This window comes from Eurosta solidaginis, chromosome 1 (assembly GCF_040869045.1).
Source record: "Eurosta solidaginis isolate ZX-2024a chromosome 1, ASM4086904v1, whole genome shotgun sequence".
Taxonomy (NCBI): domain Eukaryota; kingdom Metazoa; phylum Arthropoda; class Insecta; order Diptera; family Tephritidae; genus Eurosta; species Eurosta solidaginis.
This window is the reverse complement of record NC_090319.1, coordinates 42610671-42631204: the sequence shown is the minus strand read 5'-3', so window position 1 is coordinate 42631204 and position 20534 is coordinate 42610671. Positions and strand designations below refer to the sequence as shown.

General features: G+C 36.8%; 1 protein-coding gene across 1 annotated transcript in view; it reads left to right on the top strand.

The window, feature by feature from the left end:
* LOC137252422 (uncharacterized) overlaps positions 1 to 20534 on the top strand; it is a 204510-nt gene that overhangs the window by 174992 nt on the left and 8984 nt on the right. The window contains exons 9-20 of the mRNA XM_067788074.1: positions 6557 to 6817; positions 8339 to 8529; positions 8611 to 8961; positions 9064 to 9158; positions 9239 to 9461; positions 13461 to 13552; positions 15876 to 16639; positions 16699 to 16850; positions 16915 to 16982; positions 19522 to 19661; positions 19731 to 19852; positions 20129 to 20500. Of these exons, the coding sequence (XP_067644175.1) occupies positions 6557 to 6817; positions 8339 to 8529; positions 8611 to 8961; positions 9064 to 9158; positions 9239 to 9461; positions 13461 to 13552; positions 15876 to 16639; positions 16699 to 16850; positions 16915 to 16982; positions 19522 to 19661; positions 19731 to 19852; positions 20129 to 20500 (2831 nt within the window). The remainder of the gene's footprint in view (positions 1 to 6556; positions 6818 to 8338; positions 8530 to 8610; positions 8962 to 9063; positions 9159 to 9238; positions 9462 to 13460; positions 13553 to 15875; positions 16640 to 16698; positions 16851 to 16914; positions 16983 to 19521; positions 19662 to 19730; positions 19853 to 20128; positions 20501 to 20534) is intronic.

The following is a 20534-nucleotide window of genomic DNA, read 5'->3' as shown; positions in this document are numbered from 1 at the left end:
CGCTTATATTAACTTTACTTGTTTGTTTGTATGTATTTAACTCTTTTAGTTATACTAAATATTAAATAAAAAATGCCCGACAAAGACCCGGTACGTTCCGGTAACAAGCACCATTAAGGTAATAGCTCAACCATCTCGGGAACGATTAAAAATGATCACACAGACAAATTCTAACCGAAGTGAAAAGGATATATGTGACCCGGCCTATGAAAAGGTGGCTAATGACTCAAAAAAGAAATTGCGAGAAGCAGCTGTTAAAGATAAACAATGCATTTCTTCAGTTTATTAGTAGTTTTCTTTTTTTTTGAGTCATAAGCCACCTTTTCATAGGCCGGTCACATATAAGAAAATTTAGAGGTTCCTAAGACAAAGATAACGAAAAAGTTTTATATTTGAGAAATTTTCTTTGGAAATTTATATCTCCTATTGTGTTCGCCCCAGTCTAATGTATCCCTAGAATGAGGCTTATAAACGAGTTACTGTTGTATGTGTTTTGTGTATTGTGTTTTCTTTTCTGAATAAAATGTTACCCTCCCCACTAATATTCTCGGAGCGCTCATAATTTAGGAATCCTATATAAGTACGAAATATGTGAAAACTATCGGTCTGAGAAATCTTTTGTGACTCCGATATGATGAAAATTATGAGCTTTTTACCCAGAGTGTTCAGCAAACAAGGCAACTTTTGAACAAATATTCATATTTTATTTTGAAAAATTTTCTTTCATATTCATATTTGATTAAAATCATTGTTTATAAATTAAATTAACATGGACGCTTCCATTTTAATAATGTGAGTATTTCGTGAAGTGTCACTGCCTTCGTGGTTTCCCTTGATTGTTCTATTGAGCCCTCTATGTATTTGATTAGAGCTGACGTTGCTTTGCTCTAACGCTTTTATGGGTTTCCTTGGAAGCTCTTGTTTCCCAATCGAGGTAATGCTACCCCATTTTTAATGCCATGCATTCAAAGCCCGCCCCGATCTGAGCAATCCTAATTCGTAATATTAAGCATATAAATGGCTCCAAAAAGATTCATATAAAAGGCAAATAATGAGCTGTTTATTAACGTAATGGGAGTCTGATCGGACTTCTATTTAGGCTCACGTAATGTATGAAAAAAGGCTCATATCGGACGACTATTGCAAGCAGGGAAATACACTCATTCCGGACTCATAAATGAGTAATTAGCGTAAACGATCCGAATTACGACTCCTTTCTGACTCTTTCTTGGCAATTAATGTTTGCTGGGAAATATGTGAATTATATAAGCTACAGAAATATGATCAAGTAGAATTCTTCTATGACTCCAATTTGTTAAAATTATGAGCACACGAAATTCATGAAAACTATCAATCTAGGCAGCTTTGGAAGACATGTAAATGAAAAAAATTTTATTTTCAATATTTCGTTTTAAATGAAATTTGAAATACAATGAACTTTATTTTAAACAAGAATAAACAAGTTATTGATTTTGTTGTAATCTACATACCTTCCCTTTTTTTTGTAATGGCATGAACGCTTTACCTTTTATTGCCGGTTGAAGTCTCTACATCTTATCGTTGTAAGTATTTAGGACATTTTGTGATTGTGACTTCCGCATTTTACTCTGACATGCCAGACAATCCCCTATGTACCAATTAGCGCACATACTCTGTTTTTTTATTTACCTGCAGTGCATAATGACTCTGAACATCGTCTTTAAAGAGTATTTTCTGACTCCAATAAGTGTGGAAAATGATTTGTTTATGTAGTCAGTAAGAGTCATATATGACTCATTCTCATAAGGCATATGAAACTAGGCTCATATCGGACACCCATCGCAGGAAGAGAAATACATTCATTCTGGACAATCTGAATTAGAACTGCTTTCTGACTCTCTTCTTACCTTATATTGCACTCTTACACTCTACTTTTTGAACTGGGTCCCTTGACGCTATGCAAAAGTACTTTCTTTCTAGATAATGAGATCACTTTTCTTATTCCATGACAAATCTTTTGTAAAAGTAACCCACAAACTTACCAGAGAGTTGAGAAAAACCAACAGAGCGACATTATTTTCAGAAAAGAAAACGCCGTTATTGAAATAGTAACTATGTACATAAAAACATGCGTGCATCAAAAGTAACAAGTAAAGGTGTCTAAGTTCGGGCGTAACCGAACAATATATACTCGGCGTAAGCTTTAATTGCACATTTCATTTCAAATAAATTACTTTTCTACATAACACGTGGCACCGCCCATTTAAAAAAAAATGTCTCCCCATTTCCTCTTACAATAAAACTTGATAAGTGAAATATCATTGATTCAAAACTATTTTTTTTTCTAAATTATAGCTTATTATTCTAGTCTATGAGTTATATTGTTACGAATATTAGCAACATTAAGTGGTACTGTCATCTCTAAGCCGATGCTAAGCAGTGACTTGTATGCACATAACCAAATTAATCATTATGTCTACACTTATGTACGTACACGCAGCGGAGAAGCAACGCACAACAACATGCATATATCTGAGATACTCATGAGTTGTGAGAGAAGCTATAAAAATTGTGCATTTGTAGCTATAGCTGAAAAATTTATAGCAGATAACCAACTAGTAGATTCTGGAAGTGGAAGCGCCTAGAAGATGCGAGCGAGAAATCATAGAGCATAAAAGGCAGCAATAATAGAGGCGCGAGAATCAGTTTGATTTAAGCATTCCATCTGTCGAGCAGTAGCAGTGTTATTTTTGAAAGTACTTTAATAAAGGCCATTTTGCATTATTGAATAGTGGTATTATTTATTCAACAGTTTAGTGATTCGAACGTTAGCAGAAGGGTACGAATTAGAGGATTTGTAGTAAATTCGTTACAATATCTAAGTTGCCGTGGTCTTTAAGCGATCCCGTCCACTTTGACTAGAAAAATTTTCTACTATAGGGAAAATCTGTGTACGCAATTTTATTACGATCCGTTAATTTTTCTTCGAGTTATGGCTCCCGAAACATAGAAAATTGCTTAGTCATAATATTGGCGGTGCCACGCCCATTTTTTAATATTTGAAGTTTTTCCTATTTATTGTAATAAATCCACTTGGGAAATGAAATACCATTGATATCAAGCTCTTTTTTGCAAAGATATAGCTTATTTGATTCGTCCGCGACCCTTTTAAAAATCTTTTATATAAAATTGGGCGTGGTCCTTAACCGATTTCGTTAATTTTTCTTCAAAGCATTCCTTATAGCAAAGGCAACCTCTCTGCCAATAGGTTTAACCATTTTTGATTTATGATTAATAATATTTGTAAAATTGAATTTATCACAAGTGGGCGGTGCCACCTCCATTAAACAATTTTTTTTTAGTTTTTATCAAGAGTCTCAATATCAGTTCACACGTCAAATTTCAACATTCTAGGTGTATTATTTACAAAATAATCAGGTTTTTTGTGTTTTTCAAAATGTTTTATATATAAAAATTGGGCGTGGTTATCATCTGATTTCGCTCATTTTCAATACCAATCTATTCTGGGTCCAGATAAGCTCGTGTACCAAATTATGTGAAGATATCTCAATATTTACTCAAGTGATCGTGTTAACGGATAGACGGACGGACGGACGGACGGACGGACATGGCTCAATCGAATTTTTTTTCGACACTGATGATTTTGATATATGGAAGTCTATATCTATCTCGATTCCTTTATACCTGTACAACAAACCGTTATCCAATCAAAGTTAATATACTCTGTGTGCAAAGCACGCTGAGTATAAAAAAGTATATTATATTGCAAACTTACCAACTAGTAGTGAGAAGTGACCCTTCGCTAGGCGTAAATACCAATATTTAAACAGCGCTTAAGTACATGCTAAAGCTGTTCAAAGTAGAAGTTCACCACTAAGTAATATTAAAAGACATGCAACTAGTGCATGCAAGGAGTAGTTCAGGGTTAGTTTGAAACATAACTCCTTGCAAGTAATAACAATTATATAAGCGTTCGATAGGAAGGGGAGATATTTGTTTGATAAAAAAGGTCACCGATTTAAAATGCTAGCCATAATACGAGTATAAATAATGAAAACAATTTTATGAAAAGAAAAATTAAAAAAATTCAAGACATTAACTGAGGACTACTCTCAATACCATAAAAAAATATTTCGCTTTCCTCTTAGGTTAATCATATTTAACGCTGGATCCTTGCGTATTTATATTTGTGTTATGCTTCGGCTATTCATAGTCTGTCGCATATTGCAAACATGATGTACATTGAAAATGCAATAATAAGGGCTCTTGTGTATACCAAAAGGCCATGGGCGTACGTATTGGTCGTATGTAAACAATACAAACAAGTAAACAGCAAGCTAAGGTTAGGTTACGATAATGGTGGCAATTTTGTGTACACTCAATGCATGTTAAGAGAGGGTGTATGAGTGAAGGACTTAAGAAGGTTCAGCAGTTCGTCTTAAAGAATGTATAAAAGGCTGTTACGAAGGTGACATACGCAGTTTGCTCTGTATCTTTACATAAATATAGTGTAAAAAAAACTAGGAAAATTTCGTTTCAATTTTTAAAACCCAGGTACTTTTTCAGAACCTGGCAGTCTTGTGGAACTTTGTACTTTTCTTTTTAAAAACCGGGTAATTTTGCAGAAGCGGGCACTTTTCGGATGCGGGTACATTTTTGGATCGGAGAGCTCTTTCGAATCTGGGTACTTTTCGGACAAAGTACTTTTTCGAACCGGTTATGTTTGCAAATCCGGGTACTTTTAGAAAACTGGCTACGTTTGCAAAATCGGGTACTTAGGAACTTGTGGAAACGGGTACTTTTTCAGATCCGGATACTTATTTAAAACCGGGTACTTGTCTTTTCTGGCGCTACTTTCGGAACCATTTTTTTTTTGGTTGCGGCTAATATTTCGGAACCAGGTTAACTTTGAAAACGGGTACTTTTTAAAATAGTGTACTTTTTCAGATTCGGGTACAATTTTAAGAATCGGGTATTTTTTCAGAACCGAAGAATATTTCAGAACCGAATATGTTTGTCGATTCGGGTACTTTTTGAAAACTGGGTTTTCAAAGCGTGCACTTATTCCGAAATTAGAACCTTTCGGAACTGGGTACTTTTTCAGATCCAGGTGCTTATATAAAGTTGGGAACTTTTCTTATCTGACTACTACTTTTACGGGTATGCTTTTATTTCGGTTTCGAGTTTTTTTCAATACCGTGTACTTTTTCAGATCCGGGTACTACCTAAAGAACCGGGTATGTTTGGACGAATCGAGGTACTGATACTTATTCTGAACCTAGAACATTTCGAAAGAGGGTCCTTTCTTTAAAAACCAGGTACTTATCTTATCTCGCTACTTTTTAAGCAGAGGCTACTATTTCAGTATCGGCATAATTTTAAGAATCGAGTAGTTTCTCCAGTTCCGGGTAAATTTGTAAAACCGTGTATATTTTCAGATCCGTGTACCACCTTAAGAACCGGTTATTTATTCGGATACGGACAATAATTCAAACACGGATACTTTTTTGGATCCAGGTACTTTTTAAAACCGCGTACTTAGTTTTCAGAACCGGGTACTTTATTAGATTTGGGTACATTTTTAAAACCGGGTACTTTTACGGATCATATTGCTTCCCGTAAACGAGTTGAGCATCTTAGTTTTCTACCAATGTTTGTGAAATTTTTGCAGTATGTTTAAGATCAACAAGATCTACCTATAAACGATTTTTGAAAAAGTTCTCGATTAGCTAGGCTAGGCATCCATTCCATCATAATCTTCCACTTAATTATCTTAACTTCTATGCTCATAAAACAACACGAATGATTTGATTTCCCACCGTGTTTGAGATTTTCCAAACGAAGTAGGTTGAACTAGCCGGTCCATGATGACCTCAGATAGACTGAATGAGTCCGTAGTGTTGCCAACCGAAATAAATAAAATATGCTCTACTAAAATTTTGCCATTCTAGTTTTTAAAGCTCATCAAAGAGAAATGCTGTTAATAAAAATACTAAAATAATAATCAAAAATGAAAACAAAAGACTTCAAATTAGTGAAGAGATCTCAGTTTAATAATTAATAAACAACAAAAACAAAAATAAAAAACTAACAAAAATGACACACAATCGCGAGAGTCTAAGATTAAGTTTGCTCGATTTGCAACCAAATACTCCGGCAACGTCAAATGGTAATAGCAATAATGCCAGCGTTTCACAAACAATGTCAGTAATGGCCAATCAAGCCATTACAACAGCTGTTAATCGTATCAATAAAGTAATTGTAGCACATCAAAATGAAAAATGTGAACGACTGAAAAAAATGCAATCCATTACATGCTCAGATTCGGAGGATGATTCCGAACGCAGAGCGCAGCTTGAAACTAATAATCGCTGGAATTATGGTGGTTACGACGGTGTAAGTGAAATAAGGGAAATATGCATATAATTAAAAATTTTATATTTATAAATTAATTTAAATTTTTTGATTTATTAATTTTCTGAACATTTTTATTTTAATTTTTATATTTTTGTTTGATTTAACTAATATGCTTTACTTGTTTATATATCCCTTTCAGGACACACGCACCCATGTTGTACAAGAAATTTTACGCAATGAACAATCTTATGTGGAATCACTACAAACGATCGTCACAAAATATTTGAAAGTACTTAAATCTCCCGAACATGCTGGCATGATCGATACACGAACGGTGGATGAGATATTTTTTATGGTACCTGATATTTTGGAGATTCACGAAAAATTCCATGCCGATTTGAAACTACGTTGGGATAATTGGGATGCGAGTCAGCGTGTTGGCGATGTTTTTCTTGAAACGGTGAGTTGCAAAATTTCGATGAAGAAAAAAAAAACAGAATTTTGTTTAAATTGATAAGGAGGTAATCCTTTCAATGGCCACTAAGTTAGTTTGAATTTGTGATTTAGGTAGTACCATTATTCAAATGTTTCTCGAAAGCTTTCCTAAAGTTCTCCCTAATTCGGAATATTTAAGCGGGTGTATATCCTCTTCAAGAGAATTTTTTCCCAAGTTCTTTTTCCGTTACACAAACTTTGATTTTGTTCATTAATCGAATAAATTCGAAATAAATCGAATCGAATTTACCGGGGTCACAAAAAGAACCTGAAAATGGACCTGAAAATGGAGACCGGCTACAGTCTGGGACCAATGTGACTCGACCCTGGGCCAGAAACTGAACCCGAAACTGTACACGAAACCGGCAACGAGACCTGCCAAAAACTCCGACCAATACTGGAACCATAACTGTAAAATAAACTGGAACTGATGTTTGACCTGAAACTAAGCCAGAAACTGGAACTGAAGTGAACCTGAAAGTAAGCCAGAAACTGAAATTGTGCCCGAAGTCGGCTAGAAACTGGAACTAAAATTTTACAGGAAACTTAGTCAGACACTGGACCTTCAAAATTTCAGAAAACCGATCAGATCTTGGCACCGAAACTGTATCCAGGACATACCAGAAAGCGGATCATTAGCAGAAGCAAAACAAGTAACAAAATTAGATCATAATCTGAAAACTTAACTGAACCCGAAACTGGCAAAGAATTTGGTAAGAAAGTTGAACCGTTTGGGAAATTGAGACTAAAATTTTACCCGAAACTGCACCAGAAACTGGGACTAAAAATTTACCCGAAACTGAGCCAGAAACTGGAACCAAAATTGTACCCCATGGTATACTCGAAACTCAATCCAAGTTTGAACGCGAAAGTGTCAACTTAACTAAACTAGGAACAGGACCAAAAACGTACAGTCACTATAGTCCGCCAATATTTATTGAAGCTATTTAATATATGGTGTTGAGCTTCTATTTGTAAGACCGCAGGAGTGGGATAGGTGGGTAACGCAGTAGGCTGAGCAAGAGAAAGAGGAAGAGAAGAGAAATAGGAAAGGGAAGAGGAAAAAGGCGAAGAAAAGAGAATAAAGGAAAGGAAAATGGAAAAACTAGTAAAGAAGGACTATGGAAAAGAAACAGGGGTATGAGTTAAATAGAAAAGGGTTAACAAACTTGTTATTTTCTAGAGGAAGTCATGCAGGAAGATGGGCGGCGAGAGTTACCGAAAACGTGGTACGGTGTAAGAGAGGAAAGTTTTTCAACTAAGATAAAACCAATCAATTTTTACGAAGAAGAACGTTTGGTGGGTATATACTCACCTCTCCCTCCTCATAAACAAGCCTAATCGTCCCTTGAGACGCCACTTCCTCAATTAGCTCAAAAAGTGTAAAATAACCGGTTCAGTATAATCAACACATGACAGACATTACCCTTATGATTAACTGCAAGCAACTGCTGATATTAAATAACTATTTCCTATCTCTTTACAGTTTTCAAGATTGGAGGTTTTGGAAGTCTACACATCATTTGTAAACAATTGCAATCGTGCCAAAAATGCCATACGCTCTACGAAACATCAACGACCTTCGTTTGCAAAATTTCTCGAAATGACAGCACGCGAACATAAAGGCAAATTAACATTGGACAATTTACTAATAAAACCGGTACAAAAGTTCCCTAAGTAAGTTTTCCGGATTACAACTTGATATGAGTTCGTAATTGTGACACAATTTTTTAATTATTTACCTCATTTTGGTTACAGTTATGAAATGCTCTTTCAAAGACTTATAAAACATACCGATCGTGATCATCCCGATCATAAACATATACAAGATGTGCTCAAACTGGTACACGATATACTCGTGCACATTAACTGCAAGGAACGTGAAATACTTGAAAATGGTCAACGTGAGGCGACATTGCGTGAACTTGAAGGCGTTATAGAGGGAATTACAGATTTGATAGCGCCTGATCGACATTTTCTACTCTTCGATTTAGTTTCAATGCCTTCGGGACAGGGAGCGCGTAAAGAGCGTGGTTTCTTTCTCTTTAATGATTTGCTTGTGCTCACGAGTATAAAAAAACGTAGCGGTACAATACGCAAACCGAACACGTAAGTTGATTTTGAAGTGCAGATTTGTGTGTGGGGGTGTGTGTGTGACAGAGTTGGAAAGAGAGCGCGTTTGTTTATTTATGCTCATAATTTTTTTTACAGCTCCACCTGCCCTGGCACAGTCGCTTCAACATTGGATACTAATAAATATAAGTTTCTTACAAAGATCTCATTGGACTGCTTAGAAATTGTGAAAAGTGAGTGCTACTAACCGTATTTACTCGTTTTTTTTTTGTACTTAACATTAACCCTTCAACTCCTGTTTTATTTTTTTTAGCAAAAGATGAAAGCTTCAAACGTATTATGAATGAAATTGAAAATTTAGCTGAAGACTGTAATAAATTACAACAAATTGCTGATATTACAACATCATTGAAATATCCGCATCAATATTTGGAGGATGTTATACGAGAATTATTACGAGACGTACAGCGACAGCTATCGGAGCGTCAAACAAATGACGCACAATTGAATATGTTGGAGCTGCTAGTTAATTCACCGTAAGTTTTTTAAATATTGACAATAATTTCTTAAATTTTTGCTTGAAAAGAGATCCCAACTCACGATTGCATATGTATTCTAACTAACGTAAATTCTTTTAGTGAGTTTTTGGAAAAAAAAAAACAAGAAAGGGTTAATATACATATACTACTTATTCAAAAATAGTTCAATTTCACGAAAAACACAAGCTATTACAGCAAATGACAAACATTTTGTTATAGCAAAAGAAAGAAATTTTAAATTCCAGACTTTGCTAAAAAATATTTTAACCCATTGAAGGCTTTTAAAAAGTTTCATTTTAAGTCAAACTCAGAAAAATTTAAACTGTTTGAGATGAAAACGGTCCCAACTCACGAGCCAGATGTATCCTACTCAACGTATTTTTTTTGTGAGTTTTTGAAAAAAAGCAAGATAGGGTTGAAATATATTGCTAATTCAAAAAGTATTTTTTTCTGTAAATTTAGTTGATTTTCTCGAAAAAAAAAATGCGATAACAACCCATTGAAGGCTTTTAAAAAGTTTCATTTTAAGTGAAACTCAGAAAAATTTAAACTGTTTGAGATGAAAACGGTCCCAACTAACGAGCCAGATGTATCCTACTCAATGTATTTTTTTGTGAGTTTATGAAAAAAAGCAATATAGGGTTGAAATATATTGCTAATTCAAAAGTATTTTTTTCTGTAAATTTAGTTGATTTTCACGAAAAAAAATGCGATAACAACAAAGGACAGACATTTTTTTTTATAGCAAAGCAAACAAATTTTAAATTTCGGACTTTGTTAAAAAATATTTTAACCAGGCCTTCACAATGTTTCGTTTTAAGTGAACCTTAGAGAAGTATAAATTGTTTACGATGAAAATGATGCCAACTCACGATGATAAATATATTCTAACCAACATCAATTTTTTGTGGGTATTTAACAAAAAGCATGAAAGGGTTAATATATATTCAAAAATATTTTGTTTTTGTAAATTAAGCTGAAAAGGTGCTTTTGCAGCAAAGGTCAAAAATTTTGTTATAGCAAAGGAATTAAAATCTAAATTTCAGAATGTCTTAAAAAATATTTTAACCCATTGAGGACTTTTACAAAATTTCACTTTAAGCGGAACTCAAAACAGAATAAATTTGGAGGCCTACCTGGAGGTCTAAGTAACGTGTGAATTTTGAGAACAAATAGTTTTGCAAAAGATATGAACTCATTGATGCTCACACCCAGAATCACTTTTGACCCATTTCATTTATACGACTTTGAGAGCTCGATTTGATGTTGTACTATATCAATTTAACGAGAAATAGTTGGTAAAACATGCCAACACACTGATATCTATTTTAAAATGAAAATCTTAAGCACAAGTTTAAGTTATATATGAACAATAGACGGTTAATTATCACAAAGTTTTATGAAATATAATAAGGTGACAAAACAGCATTTGTTGATGTTCAGCTTGAGACAATTCAAAGTGCACCACTGATTAAGTGAATTGAGATCAACTTGTACCTTATGACTATCACTTGCATCACGAACGGTACAAAAAAGTTTGACCTCATCCGTGAACATTAGACACTTAACGAATTTAAAGCAATTCGGTAGGTCGTTAATAAATAAAAGAAATAGCCGTGGTCCGCAGTGAGTACCTTGAGGTCTACCTGACCACGCGTCGATAAATAGTCTTGAGGTTATATTCCCTAACTTAATAAATAGTTTCCTGTTTGACAGAAAACTAGGGAAGAAATTAATGAGAATGCCACTAAATCCGTAGCTTCGTAACTTTTTCAAAAGTATAGTATGACAGACCTTATCGAAGGCTTTGGAAAGTCTGTGTAAATCACATCAAGTTGTGCCTGCTTTACGAACGCACCCACTATACTATTCGTTAATAGGGTCAAGTTCGAACAGGTTGCTCTTCCAGGAAAGAAGCCGTGTTGATGTTTAGAGATTAAATCCCGAACATGGTCAAATAACTTTGATTGGATTATATAATCGAACAATTTGGCCAGGGTCCCCTGTATAACGATAGGACCGGAACAATGTGACATAACTTCCACTGTTCGAGAAAAGTACCCTTATTGATACAATCCTGGAAAATCTGGGATATGGGATTAGCTAAAGTATAGCTGCAACGCTTGAAAAATACAGGCGCAAATCCCTCAGAGTCATGTTTGGAACTGGACTTTAGCGATGAAACAGCGGATAGTACATTCTCTTCGGCGATTGAAAAGGAGGTTATAGAAGCTAAAGGTGTGGAATGAAATATAGGCGATATAGGAATGCTATGATTCTCATAAATTTTCTGACAAAATTTTGCAAACAAGTCGCAGGAGTCGATAGTATTATCAGAGATAGCGCCATCATATTCCAAGTTCGTTAGGAATCCATTTGTTTTCCTCATGGAATCTATAAATTTTCAAAATCCACTCGGATTGGGCTTTAAATTCGTTTCTACGGTATATTGCCTAAATAAGAAGTTATGAAGACGATTGACTTCAGAATTATTTTTCTTGAACCTCTTAAAAGCCTTATTGTTTTATTTCTAAAGTTAGAGAGTCTTAGATTGAACCAAGGTGGCTTGTTTTTAGCTGCGCATCTTTTTAGAAGAACAAAATTTTGGATGGCTTCCGAAGAAATGGAACACAATATTTCGTAAGAAGTATTGGGATAGCCGGAATTTTGCAGAAACTCCCAATCGGAAGAGTGCAAAAAATTATTAATAGACTCATAATCGGCATTCATGTAATCACGCCGAACTGGTGGTTCATCTTTTACGGTATCGAAACTATAAAACATAATACTAAGAAAAATTGCCTTATAATGAAAGCTATTATTCAAAATTGGAGATAGACATTCATGGCATGATACTTTTAAATTATTAGCAACAAATATTAGATCTAGGATTTTATTATTGTCATTCCGAACTCCGTTACGTTGCAGGAAACCATGAGAGAGCAAAGTGCTTACGACTTAGATTTCGACGTTAGAGCTAAGATTATGCGGTATTAAGGCTTTATTATGATTTTCCCAAGAGATATTGGGTAGTTTAAAGTCGCCTAAAAAACTAATTTCATCACCAGACTTTAGAGAATTTGAGATTGCAATCACATTTTCTAAATGTTTTACATACATCTCTATATCACTACCAGGAGGAATATTAGAAACTAAGGAATCACTTGTTCAATTGCTAACCCGTCAACGGCTACTTCAAAGTGTTGTTTTAAATAAAGATTAAAATTTTATTATTGAGCTAGAACTTATCTAAGCCTAACTACACTGAATGATTGTATGAAATGTTTTAAGCCGTTTTATCTCAAAGAGTTCAGTTGACCTCAATTAAACTGTTGTTAGTTCTGTTCAAATGCTAACGAAAAAAAAAAAAATATTTGCTAGTGAAACGTGAGTGCTATTAGTTTTTGAGTTCACTAAAGGGTATCAAGTGAAAATATTTATTATATACTGTGTGCCTTAAAGGGTTAAAAATCATAAAAATTTTAAGAAATTTCATAAATCAAAATATTATTTCAAAACTTCTTTGGTGTTGAACGAAATTCTACTTATATTCTTGGGCGCTAAAGGGTTAAAATATTAGAGAGGTATGTACCTTAGAGGGTTAAGAATTATAATAATTTTTTGAAATTTCATAATGTGATAAAAATCTCTCAATTAAGAGATTTTTTCAAAATTTCTAAAGTAAAATTCAAAAAAATATTTATTTTCTTGAGCGATAAAGTGTTAAAATATTAGTGATTGAAACGCTGTCAGTTTGGGTGTTCACTAAGGTATTAAAATATTCAAAAGGAAAATATTTGTTAGTTTTAAAACTTCGTAAGTGAAATTCAAAACGTTTCTAATTACTAATTGCTAATTACTAAAGGGTTAAGATACTCCCGTGTGTTAAAAGTCGATCGTGTAACATTGCGACTTTGAATCATTTCTCTTTAAAGTAACTTTTTCACGATGGTTAGAGTTTATTTCAAATAACTTAACTTTCTCCTTGCTTTTAAGGAACGGTAGCCAAAAACTGTCGATCGTCTTTAGTAAAGCTGAGAAACGCACTCAGTGGGAGGAGACGTTTAACGAAGCTAAACAGAAGATGGGTGAGTACATGATACTATTTTTTTTGTTATTTGTTATTGTTATTGTTGTGATTGATTGATAGGATATAATATCGTCATTCGCATAAGGTAGCTTAACCTTTGGCGAATACATCGGAGCGATAAAAGCGCCCACTTTCATTATTTAAAAAAGATGTGTCTAAAGTACATATTGCATGGGTATGCCAATGGAAACAGGTCTACATACGATTTTAAACCAAAAAAAGTGGTCCGTAAAATGAGCAACGAGTTTTCTCTGAATGTGTTTATAGACATTGAATAGGCGTTTAAATGTCTTTTGCCTGGGACGCTTTTTCAGTGAGTAGTCGAGTGGCTTTAGTTGAATTCATTAATCTACTTCTCCGCAACGGGGTGGGATTGCATCACAATCAGAAGAAGAGTTGCAGACGTACGCCGCAAGCATCTGTCTCATATCTCCTCTGTTTCAGGTTGTGTTAATAAACAAGCTTCTGGTGGTTCGCGAAAACACTATTTTCCGACATTTGCTTTTGTCTTCGCAAAACACCTACACGGAACTAAACGGAATGCTGAATGCTGCCTGTACTCGCTTGATATCGTAGGAAAAATAGTGACAATAAGGCTTTGTGAGGCGTGCTATATGTTTGAGAATTACAAGCACTCCAGCGTTCAGACCAACTTCGACTTCATCCCTAGCAGGAGGGACTACTGTGTGAAGAATTAATATGAAACAGGAGTCGGGTGATCTTATTCACGGATGGATCCAGCCTGGATCCAGGGGTTAGGGGTGTAGTGTTCTGCTATGAGCTCAGTGTTAGTAGGAAATTAAGGGTGCCCGATCACTGCATTGTCTTCTAGGCAGAGGTCGCCGCTATAAAAGATAGCGGTAGAAGGGATGCTATTCGCCGCAGTAACGTAATTTAACTCCCGCTCAGACAGTCAGGCGACATTCAAAGCACTCATTCGCTCTGCCACCGTGAAGTCGAGAGCTGTGAGGGATTGCTTGACCTCACTTGCGGTCGCATCCAACTAATTCTTGATAATCATTTTCTAGGAGACAGGTGATAAGGATATCCGTGGCAACTGTAAGAATAGTCTCGTGGCCCGGGCAGGCGCAGGCGAATTGAAAGTTTCGGTCAGCAAAGACTTTGGGATTCCGCTTATCTCGTGCTTTCTGCTTTAGAACAGGTGAGCTTCTAGACGTCTTAGCAAACCTTGCCATGTGTATATGTCTCTTTCGCCTGTTTTTGACTCCAAGCGCTCGGCGGAGCTGGTTGGTTTTACAAAAACTCATCTACCTATGTTTTTAGGAGTGTGAACAGGACACTGCCCAATAAAAGTTCATGCAGCGCGCCTTATTATACTAGTCAGCCCCACCTGTGTAAGCCGTATAGAAAACGAAGAGGTAAAATTATCCAGTCACTTTATGCCCAACTGTTCCACCTTAAAGAGGACGAGATTTAACTATCTCGGTCGGGACGAATTCGACTCTTCCAAGTTTGATCTGTGCCTTGTTCATAGGTTTATCGTCGCTCCGCTGTGACTCGTTGAATAACTTGAAGCCAGTTTCACCGTTCGAGTATGTGGTAATAGAATGGAACAACAAAAAAGTATTCAAGGAAGCTGTTTTTCACTGCACCGCTGCCACGCAACCCAACCTAATTTGGGGTGAAGTAGATTTCTGAACACCTGTGCGATGTTCTGATATGGTGAATAGGTTGGGCGAGATCGCCCTAATCCGTAAAAATTTAAACTAAGATAACTGATTTCAAATCTCTCAATAACGACCCATAGGCTGTCTTCAAGAACTTTATTTCCAGAGATTGGAACCTTATCAAAGTAGTGAGCCAGCTCCTCGAATGAGTCGAAGTTTTAAGGCATGGTGGGCTGTAGTGTTGTTTGTCAGGAGCTCAATTTAAAAGGCCGACATCATTCGCTTATTTATTCTCAATAACTGAGGTTCTGACGGGTCAACGAAAGTACATGTCGTACGGGAAAATCCGAAAAATTTCAAGGTTGATGGCTTGGGTGTCATCGATGTAGGGCATTCTTGACTATCCAGCTATTGTTAGAACTAATAGATTTATCCAAGGTCGATATCAGTCATGTTCCAAACTACGCTGTTGCAAGCAATTGTCCTGGTAAGAACACAAACTTTACGGCAACTTTTCTGTAATCGAACTGCGTTCAAACTGCGACTTTGCTCTGACTTCTGGTAGAGGAATATAATAATATTTCTTGAGCGTCTATTGAACGGGTCATAAATGTCTACTACAACAAAAAAAAAAAAAAACATCTTAAAATGTCACACTCTAAAATAATTACTTCTCTTTTCCTTTCCATACAGCTGCTACTCTCGAAAGACATCCCATTCCAGAATTTTTGATGAGCATACCAATACGTAAGACACGCGCTGGTCTACAATTTACTTGTGCCGCTGCTACACTTAGCGATAAACGTGACGTTTGGGTATGCAATAGTGATGGTTATGTCGGACAAGTTTGTATTATGTCCCTATATCCGGAGCCGAATGTGACAAGTTGCAATGGTGTTTGTAATGCGCGTATACTCTGTGTAGCCTCAGTGCCCGCCTATAAACCGAACAATCGAAACTCCACAAATAGTGCAACACAATTGCAACAGCAGCAACAACAACTACAACAAGCACATCCACGTAGCGCTAGCACCACACCACAACACAGCTACACGCAGCAGCTACGCGATTATCGTAAAAGTATCTCACCGAATTTTCAACCCCCAATTGCGATTGGCAATACACCGGAAAGGAAAAAGACTTCAGCTACAGGCTTGGATGCAGCGAGTTCAGTTGGTACTAATGTGGATACTGGTTTGACAAGTGTGGCTGCGGCTGCGAGTGCTGCTGGTATTGAAAATCAATTGGATTTGAATTTAAGCTCAAGTGATGATGAAACGGATACGAGCATCTTAAATGTTAGCAATACTATTGGTGGAGCAGCGGTATGTAATAGTAATGGTGGTGGCGGTGCAAATGAGCGTATACCAAGTCCAGCACCTTCGACGCATACGGTGGGTTCTGTTACATTGGCAGGCAGCAGCAGTAGTGGCACGCCATCACATCATTCGCATCAGGTATTATAATTGGGTTTTAAAACATAGAAATCAAAGTGATCATACTAGCTCATTCATAGGACTCTAATCCTGACGAAGGCGAAGGCAATTTATCAACCATGTGGATTGGCACAGAGGATGGTTGCATTCACGTCTACAATAGCACTGATAATATACGAATCAAGAAAAATAGAATTAAGATTGAACATCAGTCGGCTGTGTATTCCATACTGTGAGTAGTCTTTAAATGCCTTCTAAAGCTGTCCAAATATTTAAATAATTTATCTTACTTTCAGGTACCTAGACAATCGCATTTTTGTGTCTTTAGCTAATGGTGATATTTGCGTTTATCTGCGTGATGGAGGTGAGTAAATTTTACATGCACGCTTTTAAATTAAGCTGTGTCGGCTTTCTAATTATCATCAACTTTGATTGCGTATAGTAGCACAGCGTGCCCGTCATTCTTCATCAGCGTTTGCTGACGTCAATTGAGAGTACCAAGGGAGAATAAGTCTTCCTCTACCCCCGCCACTTCAAACTCGGTGGACAGTGCAATACTTTTTGAGTCGGAGCGTTCACATCTATGTAGAGCTCATACGGTCAGGTTAGTTTTGTTGCGAGCGGAGAGGAGCTCACTTGGACTATATGAACAACCGATACGGTGAAAGTGATGCCAGCCATAGCTGCTTAAAGAATAGTTGAGTAGCAACGGTATCGATACCGGGACCGATGTCTAACATGGATCAATCTTTCGGAGTGAACCAGGACCGAAATACCTCAGCCTTGTTGATCGGTCAAGCATGAAATGACTCGATCCATTTCCAGTTGCAATTTAAATTCGTTATACTTCTAGAGATAGTGTGAGCCTAGCGTTTGCTAAGGTGAATCGAGTTCTAGTCATATAAGAGCAAGGCACAGGTGACCAGAGAAACACCGAACTCATTACAGCCATCTACATCCGGTGCAGTTCCAGGAAACAGATGATCTCAAAATAGATCGAAGCCCAAGGAAGGTCAGGAACTCTCTGGCAATTCGATCCCAACACCCAACACTTTTCAGCTCACGACTTTATTAGCCACTTGGTTATACGAGAATATGATAAATCCTCTAACTGTAGTACGTTTAGACACCATCCAATTCTTCGCATCAAAATCTTACCAACCATCTCATTCAAGTACGATCCATCAGCGCGCTGGCTAACAACGACAATGTGCTCTAGATAAATCTCATTCACTTTTCTTTGGTATAAGGTTGAAGTAGGTAAAATGCTGGAAGCAGCTGATTTGCTCGCTTTTTCATTGTATGAAATTTAATATCAAGGAAAGTTTCCTGTCCGAAGTAATCCATAAACCAATATTGTCGGGGTTGACAACCAGACGACTGCTGAGAAATAAGTTATAGCGAGAACAACGAATTTCGTTTAGGTGGGTCCCACCCCATGAACCTGAGACCACGAGCCTTATGCCTTTCTGATTTAGCTAGTAGATTTCACTTTTCATTTGCTATTTAGTTTTTGTTGTAGCGATAAGCACACTCCCCGAATGCTTTGGGGAGTGTTGTCGGTGTTGATCGTCCATTGCGGGATGGAGATCCGGTACATCTAGGTACCAAGCCCGACCATCTCGGGAACGATTTGGTATGGCCACATGCGACCTTCTGGGCCATACCGCCCTCCCACCCCTAGATCCATGAGTAGTTCGGGGACACCAGAGCCTCGGCTGTTAATGGAACAGATTTCGCTAAGTGAGGTTGAAAATTGGGTTGGAGAAGCTATATTTTGCGCCACCCCTTGAAAGGGTTGCGCTACATAATCCCTTGAATCTATTTGGTATTTTAGTCGCCTCACAATCCCTTGAATCTATTTGGTATTTTAGTCGCCTCTTACGACAGGCATACCAACCGCGGGTATGTTCTAACCCCCTAATCCGTTGGGGGTCTAAAGTTCTTGCTATTTAATGTAAATTCTTGTCACTAATTATGTTGCAGGATTTCGTAGAAAGGAAGCCCTTTTTGAAGACATTCTCTGTTATCGTCGCAGACCCGAGAGCCCTAGAAGCTGCCTAGTTGTTCTACCTGTAGCCGAAACTATTTAAATTCAGCTAGCTTCCTCGATGGCAAACATCTCGGGTGTATAGAAATACGCTGATTCCTGTATGTGCATAGATATGGACGGTTTCAGGAGTTCCGGTTCTAGGTCCCACTTTTGCCTAGCAATGCATGCTTCGCGATTACTTACGCTAATTAGGAACACCAGGGGAGATCAAGTCTTACTCCACTAGTCTTTCCCAACTCTGCAGATAAACAGGTAGCAGTTCCCCACGCTGCGAAATAAAACCTACTCCAAAGTATGTGACAGCCGCAAGTCACTGTTAATAATCACATACTTGACCTATAAGATACTTCTCCCCCTACGGGAACAATTAGCTGCTAACATATGAACCCGTTATTTACGCAGCGACTAAGTAGCGCTAGATGTCGCAATAAACTCTTACCGGTTATCATCCCTTCCCTTCTTTCACTGTTGAGCCACTGTCACGGTGAAAACCTAGATTTTTACATCAAATTAAACAGACAAGGTGTCAATTCATATTGCTGATCTTCGACCGGGCTAAAAATGTTTAGAGTAAAATGAGCAGGCAGAACTGGTTTTTTTGGGCCTCTGACCACATTGGTGATTGGTCTCAAAACAGCCAGCTTTAGCTTTAGCTCATTACGGTAAGTCTTACAACAGCCAAAGTAGTTCTTCAGTAGTGAAATTCGGACAATTATAAGCGATCACAAGTCTTTCCAAGAAAAACCTAAAAAATATTGTAATAATCAGGAGTAATTAAGACCAGGGCACGAAAATCTAAACTTTTTATATTTCTTTTAATACATTTCAATTAATGTTTATTTGTATTTAGCCGTTTGGAACACGAGTTCGTCGCACTGTCTCTCAATTGGTACCGTTACCAGTCCTGTGACAAAATTGCTTAATGTCCACGGGAAACTTTGGTGTTCTATACAAGGCATTATAAAGATTTTGGATATTGATACGTTGCTGGTAAGATATTGTCAGATATTCTATGAGCACTAATCCTGAAAGAAAAAATTATATTCCAAACACTTTAAGGTGGTCAATCAAATACAAATTTCATCTGATTCAAAACCAATTACAAATATGACTGTTTTAAATAATTACGTGTGGATTTCAATACAAAATTCGGCACATATCAAGTGTTTTCATTCCATAAGGTAATTTCGAGTTAAAAAAAAGCTGTTAAGAGTGTTCAGTTTATTAGGAAAATTACATCGCTAAAGAAAGTGAGTAACTAGGGAGTTAATATGAAGAGTGGTTTTTTGAGTAGGAAGGTTTAAATATAATTTTCGTGTTTGAAATTTCTATCTGTACAAAAAAAAATGTAAATATGTTTCATTTGATTATTTTGCGCCACTAAGTGAATACCCTTCATGCTCGTATTTTTTTACAAGTGGTGCATCAAAAATTTAACAAATCTTTGTAAATTTCAGTCATCAATTAATAGCCGAAGTTAATTTGGCACCGGCTGTGAATAAAATGCTCTCAAATTGTGATGAGATCATACGTCAACATAAGGCCGCCTGCCTGCGTGTCACATCGTTACTCTCCTGTCGCGATCTCATTTGGATTGGTACAAGTGCGGGCGTATTACTCACCATACCAGCGCAAGGTTTCGAAAAGGGTGTACAAAATATTGTACCCACTGGCATTCCACACGGTCATACAGGTCATGTACGGTTTCTAACATTTGTCGAAACTAGCGGTCTACAAACGGACGGTAGTGGCAGTAGTAGTACGGGTACAACGCAACGTGATGCTGATAGTGGAATAAGCGGTAGCAGTGCGGACTATCGACGTCAAGGGTACGTATGAGATGATGTATATTATTATATATTT